The sequence below is a fragment of the Gobius niger genome (assembly GCF_951799975.1).
Source record: "Gobius niger genome assembly, chromosome: 3".
Taxonomy (NCBI): domain Eukaryota; kingdom Metazoa; phylum Chordata; class Actinopteri; order Gobiiformes; family Gobiidae; genus Gobius; species Gobius niger.
In genome coordinates, this window is record NC_136854.1 from 18,369,202 (window position 1) to 18,381,006 (window position 11,805).

At 38.3% G+C, this 11,805-nt stretch overlaps 1 protein-coding gene across 1 annotated transcript; it reads right to left on the reverse strand.

The window, feature by feature from the left end:
* Window positions 1–1,246: 1,246 nt before the first annotated feature.
* znf330 (zinc finger protein 330) lies at window positions 1,247–11,521 on the reverse strand. Its single transcript, XM_079553869.1, has 10 exons — window positions 11,425–11,521; window positions 10,978–11,126; window positions 10,871–10,890; window positions 10,713–10,783; window positions 10,543–10,619; window positions 9,775–9,901; window positions 5,633–5,737; window positions 5,498–5,544; window positions 4,863–4,980; window positions 1,247–1,864 (listed from the first exon to the last, which is right to left on the reverse strand). Exons 2-10 carry the CDS (start codon window positions 11,095–11,097, stop codon window positions 1,599–1,601), a joined length of 951 nt encoding a protein of 316 aa, XP_079409995.1. The 5' UTR covers window positions 11,098–11,126; window positions 11,425–11,521; the 3' UTR covers window positions 1,247–1,598.
* Between the last annotated feature and the right edge of the window lie 284 nt (window positions 11,522–11,805).

Sequence of the window (11,805 nt, forward strand, 5' to 3'; positions counted from 1 at the left end):
GTGAGGAAAGTTCTGACTGTGCGTTGTGTAAACCGTCTATTCTTCCTCTTCCCCTACAAAGCCAACAGACTGTAGACGCACTCAGGCTGATTTCTCCCTCTATAGAGCTCACTTGAGTGTGGGTGAGAGGTTAATGGGGTCTACATCTGTCCAAGGTTCACTAACATGCAGTTTGTGTTCCGGCGGATTTAGCTTGCACTTTGGTATTTCAGAAGATTTGTGTTACTTTTACTTTGCTACTTACGCTGTGACTGAAGGCATCTGTCTCGGAGTGTAAGTCCAATTTACCCAAATTCTTCTCTGCATCAATGAATTAGATAATGGAGCAAAGTTAACATATTTCACCACTTAAATTGAAAAGCTGAATCTGTTTGCTACTGTCAAAATGCCTTGAAAAACCTTTACAGCCAATGATCAAGACTGTCTTGATCAGTATCAGTTATATATATAGGTCATTTTCTGTTGTTATTTGGAGTGCATTCATTTCTGTTATTCAACTTAAACTGTGAAACTAATATATGATAGACTCATTACATGCAAAGTGAGATATGTATCCTTTGTTTGTTAGAATTTTGATTGTTAGGGCTCAGCTTGTAAAAACTCCCAATTAAAAATCTCATAAAATTACAATACTGTGAAAATGGACTGTAAGCCATTATAAAAATTATAACAAACAAAGGCTTGACCTGTCACTTTGCATGTTGTTGTCACATTAGTTTCACATTTTAAGTTGAATTACAGAAATAACCTTTGAACAAGATATTCAAATTTTCCAAGTTTCACCTGTAAAAGTGACGATTTACCAGTATTTAACATTTATCCGTTCTAGGTACAGCTTGATTTGTACCCCCACAAAAATCTTTTCGAATCGATTCACAATTCGATTCCCCCACCTTTGTAGAGACCACTGTGAGCGAAAATCAAGGTGCCATGCTGACCACTCATACAGCCGCTGGGCCACTACAAAATCAAATAGGCACAGATAAACCTTTTTTTTCCCGCACCAAAAGTTGCATAATGCACCTTTAAAGTGCATTAACAAACCCAAAAAAAGCAATCGCTGTGAAAAAAAAAAAAGTCAGTGTTCAGTTTGTAACGAAGATTTTTAAACATCCAAAACTATAAATAGTAAAAAATAAAAAATAAAATAAAAAGGAAAATATGCTTTGAATTCAAATCAATTTTTTTGCCCAGCCCTAGTTCCAGCTCGTCTCCAGGAGAAGTTACTGCTCTGCTTTTTACTGCAGGAAGCCAAATATGAGATTTAAATACAGTACACTAGGTCCACTTAAAAATGCTTTATTTTTGATAATTCATTGCAAAAATAGTACTGTGCGTGTCTAGCCGAGTATTACGAGACCTTTTTAAACACAAAAAGTGAAAGTTTCTCGTGAGACGTAGCAACAGATATCCAAGAATGTGCCACTAATTGACTTTTGATAGGGGGAGGTGGGTAGAGCAGCCTATCTTTTTGCAATTTATAGAGGGAAAGAAACAAGATAAAGAGATATAATCAAAATTTACTAAGAGCATTAAAGAATGTTGGGTACATTCTCCCAGAAGCATGTTGCAAACCCTGACACAAAACATGACTACATTTATGTGGCTGTGTCGAGTTTGAGAGTGGACATCGCTTCAGTCGCCGTTTCCTCTTCCTCCTCTTCGTCATCCTCCTCATCCTCGTCGTCCTCGTAATCTTCATCATCATCCTCCTCCTCGTCGTCTTCGGCGTATTCGTAGCCCTGCCCTCCGCCTCCGGACGCCAGGTTCTTCCAGTACGCGTCGTAACCGGACGCTCCGCCGTCATAGTAACCGTCGTCGTCCTCATCGGCACAGCTCTGCCGGCCAAACTTCAGGGAGCGCGCTGGAAAAACAAGTTCAAATCGCTTTTCAGTCAACAGAAAGTAATGCTAATCTTCCTTATGTGTATGTTTTGGTTGTAAGACTGAAATGACAAGATAGAAAAAATTGTAATATTTTTGGCCCGAATTCTGTTCATGCTCTTGATAAGGAAGTGCCAAACAAACACACAGCACTGATTAGCCGTCCTTGGAACTTGTTCTTCTCTGTAGGACCTGACTCGGATGGTGAGAGGCTTTCATGTGTTGGGAGTTTGACGTCCAATCCTAGAAATAAGCTCCAATACATCTATCTATTCTACACTGACTTCACATAAAACACCATGGAAGCCTTGCATGTTGAGGCCACAATACCCTGGCACTCCCTCCACATATTCAAAATGCTCAGTCTACTGGAAAATGTGCATCTCTTTTCAAAGGGTTTGTGTTAAATCTAGCGTGTGATTCCCATTCAGTGACTTTAGTCAGTTTGTTATACTGTGTGTGCTGTTATGAAACAAGTGTCTTGAGAGTACTATAGGTGGAGGAAAAAGTATGTGAACCCTTTGGAATTTCTCACAATTCTGCCTAAATTGGTCATAAAATGTGAGTAAACAGTGTCCCTTAAACTAATACCACCCAGACAAGTAGCATATTTGGTATCACTTTATTTTACACTACCTTGATACATTGTACCTAGCAATTTAGTACAATGTAATCTGCTTTGTAACGATCTGTAATAACTTGTATCTCTGTAGTACATACACAATGGAATAATGTGTATTAGTACTTTGCAGGTACATAATGTAATATGACATATGACCTTTAGGGTTAGGGCTTAAGGTTAGAGTTTGGGTCTTATGTCTTATTTCATTATGTACATGCAAAGTACTAATATACATTATTCAATTATGTATCTAACCCTTTGGTGCAAGTTATTACATATTGTTACAAAGCCCATTACATTGTACTAAATTTGGCAAATACAATGTATCAAAGTTAGTGTAAAATAAAGTGATACCTCATATTTTTATTGGGTATAACATGTAAACATTCACAGGACAGCGTGGAATAAGTGAGTACACCCCCGGCTAAGGATTCTTCAACCTGTGAGCCAACCTTAAAGGAATAGGCCACCGTTTTTACATACTGAGATATGTTCTTACCTTAGCTTTGAGGAGTTCTTTAGGACCTGTCTGGTCTTCACCCGTGCCTTTTATCACATAAACACAGCGCAGACAGCGTTAGCATTTAGCCTCTCCCTCTCTCCACTATAGCTCCAAAACAGGTCAAGATAGAAGCTACCAAGCTCTTCCACGTTTTCCCTATTTAAATATGGTTACGTGAAGGATTACACTACAAAGTATAGTTACACAAAATTAAATAATGTGGATTTTCTAAGCGGATAAAAGGGGGAACTATATTGTAAGGCGTAATAATACCAGGAGTAGTTCGAAATCCGCGCAGTAATCTTCACTTTACTGCGCAGTAATCTTCACTTTACTGGCAGTAATCTTCACTTTACTGTGCGGATGCCAAATTACTCCTGGTATTATTACGCCTTACAATATAGTTCCCCCTTTTATCCGCTTAGAAAATCCACATTGTTTAATTTTGTGTAATTATACTTTGTAGTGTAACACTTCACGTAACCATATTTAAATAGGGAAAACGTGGAAGAGCTTGGTAGCTTCTATCTTGACCTGTTTTGGAGCTATAGTGGAGAGGGGGAGAGGCTAAATGCTAACGCCGTCTGCGCTGTTTACGTGACTGAAGGCACGGGGGAAGACCAGACAGGTCCTAAAGAACTCGTCAAAGCTAAGGTAAGAACATATCTCAGTATGTAAAAACGGTGGCCTATTCCTTTAAGTCCAATCACTGAGGTGTGGCTTAAAGCTGCCTTTGCCACTGAAACACACATGAAGAATTGTCTCTTGTTAAGAAGCATCGTCTGATGTGCACCATGCTCAAAAGAGCTCTCTGATCAAGAATTGTTGATTGTATAAAGCTTGAAAAGGTTACAGAACTATCTCTAAAAGTCTTGATGTTCATTAATTGATGGTTAGAAAAATGTCTACAAATGGAGACAGTTTGGCACTGTTGCTTCATTTGCGAGGAGTGGCCGTCCTGTAAAGATGACTCCAAGGGCACAGCACAGAAGACTCAGTGTCAGCTAAAGACTTCAGAAATCACTGGCATATTGAGATGCTGTGGCATGACCTCAAAGCCATTCACACCACCAGACATCCCAGGAATCTCACTGAACTGCAACAGCTTTGTAAAGAGAAATGGTCCAAGATTCATCATGATCGTTGAGCACGTCGAATCTCAAACTGCAGGAAATGTCTGGTTGAAGCTATTGCTGCCAAAGGAGGGTCAACCAGCTATTAAATCAAATGTTATGGCCAATAAAAATATGATTTTCACACACATCCACAGTTCCTTAGTCAGTGTGCTGGATCAAAAAATGAGAGAGAAAAAGATGAAAAATCCGCACAACTGTGAGCTCACCAGCTTTTTTTTATTTGTTAGCTCACCACATGTGACGTTTCGGGCGTGTCTGAAGAAAGGCTACACGCCCCGAAACGTGAGGTGTAGTGAGCTAACAAATAAAAAAGGTGAGCTTACAGTTGTGCGGATTTTTCATCTTTCTTCTCAATAAAAATTGGAAATGAGAACTTTGCGTGTGTTGGCATGGTGCAATCATTCTTTATAAGAGAAGAAACTACCTGCAGGTGAAACTCTGATAATTAGAATATTGTTAAAAAGTGCATTGGTTTCTGTAGTTCGGTTTGAACTGTGAAACTGCTATATGATAGACTTAATACATGCAAAGTGAGATATGTGTGGCCTCTTTGATTATTATGGCTCACAGCTTGTAAAAAACCCAAATGTGTAACATACTGTATATTGGTTTCACATTTTGAGTGGAATTACAGAAATAAAAGCACTTTTGAACGATAATCTAATTTTCCTAGTTTCACCTGTAGATGTCAACTTTCCTCACTTGACCAATAGACTTACTGGACATGCTCAAATCTTTGGTCTCTTGCGTCTCGTGGCCACACTTAGGGCAGGGCGGTGCTTTGCCCTTCTCCTGTTTGAACACTTTGCTCTTTGCGTGGTCATCACAGTAGCAGGCCTGAAAAGGAGGTCAAAGTGTCATTTAAAGGTAATGTAGAGTAATGCAGAGTGCCCTCTTAAAAGGCCCTACAACTGCAGCGGAACTTGTGTTGCCTTAAGCTAAACTAAAAAAAGAAAATATTTAGTGTATTTGCATTTGACACAATTTTGCTAAACAATTCACCCAGTTTTCATTAGTTTGACATTTTTTGTGACGTTTATTATTTCATTTTCATATTGGACATTGACAGGAAGTGACATAGAGGAAACCATTTTAAACCGTCCAACCATGTTATATGAGCGATTAGTGAATCCGAATTCTCTGGAACTCTTCACTGGCTGTGTCATTAACTTAATAATTTAAATGAAAATGACTTTTCCTCTCAACTTTTCCTCATTAACTCGACTTACTTCCAACAGATGTTATCCATCCAAGTCATAATTCCAAAAACATTAAATCCCGTCATATGCACTTTAAGTTCATAGAATGTTTTTCCGTTTTCAAGTACATCTTTTTCCTCCCATTTTTCACTCACCTTACAGCGAAGACACGAGTGCTGGCCCAGTCTGTTACAAGAAACACCTTAACAAAAGAAAAGTAAAAAATATGATCAATTGTGGAAGTAGTTCTGCGTCTGTTCCGATGAGGTGTGCAATATTGAGTCACTCACATTTAAATGTTTCTGCCTGAAGGACCTGGCAACTGGCCTGGTGCTCAAACTGATCATCCTCACACAAGAAGTTTTGGCAGAAGGAGCAACGGAAGATCCTCCCTCCTGAATGGAAAATCAAGGTGAGTCAACATAATGTTATTTCAACCTCTTAACCCCAACCTTAACCGAACACATTTTCTCCTGTTTTACCCAAATCTAAAAGCTTCCTTGGAAAAAGAAAAAAAAAAAAGGTCCGAGGCACAACCGACATACAAATAAAATTCCTTTATGATCGAGTTTTGACCGATTAGGTCTTCATCAGGGCAGACAGTGAAAGACTAATCATGCACAGGTGCTATTAATAATTTGACCATAGCAAAACGGCAAATATTGGAAATAAATTGACATCAAGCATTTTGTGGAATTTTTGGTTGTTTTGTGCGCATCAGAAGAAACATCATCACTTTGCAGCCTACAACCAGAGATCTCCAAGAACGTCAACATTGAAGGCCAAGTCAAATATTTAAGGTGATAGCGCTATTACCAAACAGAGCCTTGACATTGGGGGAGTTTCAAAGACTGCCAAGGATCTGTGACTCTACAAAGAGGGGCTACAAAGAAAAAATATTCAACAATGCCCTGTCAAAAGTAAAATCCATGGAAACACCCAACCTCTTTAAAAATAATTCGCACAACAAGATTAGCAACAAGGTAAACAACAAGGTTTTCTGCTCTGTTCAATAGAGCAATTTAACCTACAAAATCCCAAAAGTGATTAAACAAAATTGTGACATCTTGAGGAGCGATCCCTCCCTATCTGACATTTTCAGTGAACCGCCAAGTAGAGCAACTGCTTTTAAAGACGCATTGGGATAAAACACTTTTCAATGCAAGCACTTTGCTGACTGTAACACAACGCATGTAATATATCGTTTGGATTGTCGCTGTGGTTGCTTTTACATCGGACTCACAAAACGCAGATTACGTGACAGGTTTTCGGAACACAAATATGCAGTACGTACAAACAATCTCAATTATCAGATTGCGGTGCACATGAACATTTCCAGCGGCAATTACCTAAGAGTTATGGTACTGGAAGTCATCCCAAACATCAGAGAAGGAGACCTTATAAAAAAAACTGTCCCACAGAGAGACCTTTCGGATAAACATCTGGTTGTAGTCAGCTGTGTCTATGCAATGTAAACTACCATGTATTCATTAGGTGGTGTTTTCTCCGCATGATTAGTCTTTCACTGTCTGCCCTGATGAAGACCTAATCGGTCAAAACGCGTTGGTGTCCCTCGATAAAGGATTTTTACTTAAAAATCCTTTATCGTAAGTCGGTTGCGCCTCGGACCTCCTTTTATCTTTTTGAAATTAAGCTCTTTGCATACAGATCCTGGAAGAGCACCTGAATTGAAAATATACCTAATCCGCACCAGTGCTCACTCACCCTCTTACCTAAAAGCTTCTTGACTTGAGCGTACAGCCTATTGGCCAGGGTAATGCCTCATTCGAAAGCTAAGACCTACAAAAGTGAGAGTAACTTTTTGTCACGTTGTCACCGTGTTTTTGTCACATTTTCGTGGCTTTTTTCATTGCTTTGTCGTCGTGTTCTAGTCTCATTTTTGCCGTTTTTTGCCGGGTATTTTGTCATGTTTCTGTTGGTTTTTCATAGATTTTTTTCATTGCTTTGTTGTCCTGTTTTCATCACATTTTTGTCACTTTTTTGTTGTGTTTTCATCCTTGTTTTTGTCGCTTTGTTGATGCTTTTCTTTCAAGCCTTTAGATTTGGGTAAAGCTCGGTTAAGGCAGGGGGTAAGAGGTTAAGGAGAAAATTCAGAGGCCAGACTGGTGGCCCAAGAGCCGGTGATGGTCCTTCTGTGCTCTTCCAGAATGGACATATAGCCAGTCCACCCCTGGTCTCCAGCTCCAACACCTCCATGGAGGCGTTGACTAAAGTCAGCAGAATTTGAGATTTAAAGCAGAACAAAGTAACTCATTCCCCTAGAGGGAACAAAGTAACTCATGCCCCTAGAGGCCATAAGCGCCACTGCAGGTGTTGTAGCATGTTGCGGTTTTTTCCTCATTAATTGTCTGTGAGAGTAAACACTACACTGACAGAAAAGACAAAGGGAGAGGGGGATATTGTACATCCAATTACACAATGGAGATACATTTTTTTCACTCAAACTTGGCTGTAAATACTATTTAAGTGGCGCTAGCCCGCAGTTAGCTTTGCCCCTTAGCCTGTTAGCTTCTTCTTCGTGATTCCATTAGTGTGCATTGGAGCCTCCAACCCGGGGCAGAGAAAGCTGCAATTGTGGTTTTCTGGCCAGAGACACCATATTATTCCAGTCGCTTGTTGGCTTTGATGATGGCTTCCTAGCTCAAATCACTGTCATTCGGTTGTATAGTGTGACGTCACAGCTCTACTTCTAGGTCCGTACCAGTCGGCAAATATGCGAGAAAAAAACTCTTCAAAACCACAATAAATATTTCTGAAACTCAGCGGAGAGTTACTGAACCTTCTTATTTCTCAGACTCATTAGCCAAAAATGCTACACCTACTGCTACAAAAGTAATATTAAAGTCGCTACTTCCGGGGTTAGTGTAGCTGCTGCGCCACCTCGGACGTTAGCATTTTTCTGTGCTAAACCCGGATGTAGCGATCTCGGTAAATATTACTTTTATAGCAGTAGGTTCAGCATTTTTGGCTAATGGGCCTGATAAATAGGTCTGTTCAGTAACTCTCTGTTGAGTTTCAGAAATATTGATTGTGGTGTTGAAGTTTTTGTGTAGTTTCTCGCACATCTGCCGGTCTATGTGGATCCGGAAGTAGAGCTGTAACGTCACTCCGCTACATCATAACCATAGCAACGCATAACAGCTTAAGCAAAATAAGAAAGGCATAGCTTGTGAAGCCAGGTGAATGAGAGAAACGCAAGCTTCCTAGTATTCTTGGGATATACTTAGCATTTCACGATTTTATTTCACTACTGTATTATATTTTATTGTTGTTATTATTATTTTTGGTTAAGAAAAGGGCTTCATTGTTACCGAAGAAAATAGGAACTTTGCTGCTGCTTACATGTTCAAATGTGATTCTCAATAAATGTTCAACGTTGCAGAAAATGTTTTTGTTTTTGGTATTACATTTAAGTTATAGTTAATTAATGGTCAATGATATAAAATGAAGATGCATTAATCAATGCTTTGTGAGAGCCCAAAAATCTTCAGTAAATCATTCACGTCTAAGTTATAGTTTCGCTTTGTGAGAACACAAAAATATTCAGTAAATCATTCACGGCTAAGTTATAGTTTCGCTTTGTGAGAACACAAAAATATTCAGTAAATCATTCACGTCTAAGTTATAGTTTTGCTTTGTGAGAACACAAAAATATTCAGTAAATCATTCACGTCTAAGCTATAGTTTTGCTTTCTGTCAAACTCAATTTAATATTTTTTAATACTTAATAAAGAGCTGAAGTTGACAGTACACAAAATGTCCGATGGAACCGCTTACGGCATTTTTTTTTATTTCTCATAAAAGCAACACTTTTTACAGTGCAGGAGGAGATGAAAGACCCCCAATCATCCCATTAACACTTGTATTACCCCCAGAGGGACTACGGAAAGGATTTATTAAGGTAAACAAGTTACTTAGTTCTTCAAATAAGTTAGGTTCTCATTCAAATGCATTCTTTAATTACCCACTGCAGTAATGGGAAATTCTTTGTCGAGCTGGTTATTAGGAGCATGTTTTGTATTGATTGCAACAGTATAGTCCAAAATGTTACGCAGTGTGCCTTTAATCAAGCTTTTATTTTATGTCGCATATTCATTGCTTTTTAGCCCCTGTTTGGCCACGTTTTTGTCATATTTTTCAGTGTTTTTGGTAGCATTTTGGCTGTTTTTTGTGTGTATAATATAACAATATTATATATAATATAATATGAGCAAAACATTTCAATTAAGCAACAAAAACGTGAATCATAACAAGGAAGAAGCTTAGATCGGTTTTGTTGGTCTTACACTGGCCTTTAGTCCGTAAACTCCAATCAAGAAGCTTTTAGATTTGGGTGAAGCCGAACTGTAGGAAATGTATTCGTTTAAGGCGGCTATTAAAGAGATTTGACTAAAAGGCAGAAAACACGAACCATGATCCCAGACGCCCCGGTCACACTCAATACAGTCCGCATCAATGAGGGGACAAGCACATGCATGAGTGCTCAGACATTTTCGGCTGTGGCAGACCCAGGCTTCGCAGAAATCACACACCGCCCCCTGGTGGATGAAGAGACACAGAAACAGGTATAAATGTGGTGGATTTTATAGGGATTAAATGTACAATTTTGTGAAGTGCTGCTCTTTTACGTTACTCTAGTATAACCAAATAAATGTATGTACAAATAAATAAAGTTATAAGTGTCATAACATGTTGTCATTCTGTGTTGTATGTTGCACGAGTGTACCGAGAAAGATTCCTAGTTTGTGAACCTGTTCTCAAACAATGGCAATAAATACAATTCTGATTCTGATATGAATAACACATAAGAACAATCTGCACTGAAAATGTTTATCAATTTGTACATCTATTTCTGTATGGAAAATGAATTAATTAGAAACACCTTCCCACTGTTGTGCTCCATTATTGTCTGGCTATTTATTGAGTTAAATATTGCCCAGCACTAGGGCTAGATATCTCGATATCGATAGGATATGATATAATATGGGTTAGGTGAAAACTCACCTTGCTTTTTCGATTTTAATATTTTGTATGTTCATTTTTCTATATTATACGAAAACAATATATTTTTCTTTTGCGATATTGATATCTTGAATGTTCATATCTCAATATCGATACAATATCGATATATCTTTCAGCCCTACCCAGCCCACCATATGTTTATTAACGGTCAACCTACCACCATTGCCATTCCAGTGGTGTAGATGCCTGGATGTTTGATCACGCAGTCTGATGGCTTCATGCACTTCATTTTGCCTGACAGGACATGTATTCATAAAATGATATTAACTATTTTATAACATAAACTTATGTTGCAAATTATTACCGCATTTGAGGAGTTTTACTCACCACACTGTGCACACACTGGCAACTTCTGAACCGCATTGCAGAAATAGCAGAATGCCCTGTTCTTCTGTGTCCTACAAAGATAAAGATACCGTTAGTTGTTTTAAAAACAAGTACAAATGTCAACACTACACTAACCCACAGTGTTGGCTAATACTTACTTCTGACATTTGTCGCATTCCTACAAATGAGACAAAGCAAGCAAGTTCAGAAGAGGGGCACATAGTTTATGTACAAGGGTGGATTTCAGAGAACTTAATTCACTCACCATATTAATGTTACACGGATGTTTGGCCACATCGACATGTTTCTTGTTTGCTCGATTCTGCTTCTCCCTCTCTTTACGATTCTCAGCCTTTTTACGAGCACCGGTTTTCTTTTTAGGCATTTTCCAAAGCGATTTTCACGTGAAGTAGTCTGTGCAAATAGAAGAATCCTAAGATGTGAATAGCATTTCTGAAATGTATACACACCTTTTAAAAGCACACGAAGTTAAATTCTACTGATGCGCCATCTGATGTTTAATAGACTGGCTAGCTTATAAATGTCAAGTTGATTTGATTCTGCATCTGCGTGTTGGCTAGCAGATGCTGTCAAAATGTAATGAAATGTTACAATCGCGAGATCGAAAGCATTACGGCATTCCGTGTTTTTTACCATAACTTAGAAACGTGTTTGTTCATTTGATAATGACCATTTATGAAAGTAGTTTTACCTGAGTGCACTTTTCAGCTGCTGCTGATGCTGCTGCTGCTGGTCCGGTCCAAAATGTGCTCGGGTTGAAAACGTCAACTACAAACATGTAGTTCCGCTTCTACACCAAAGTCTCTGTTCTAAATTTCAGTCGTTAGTTGTTTTTTATTTATTATTTATTAACATTATCGTTATTATTATTATCGTTATTATTATTATCGTTATTATTATTATCGTTATTAACTTATTATTATTATTATTATTATTATTATTATTATTATTATTATTATTATTATTATTATTATTATCTGTAGTAATAATCGGTGGTGGTGGTGGTGGTGGTAGCAGTAGTAGTAGTAGTTGTAGTTGTAGTAGTAGTAGTAGTAGTAGTTTTAGGGGTCAA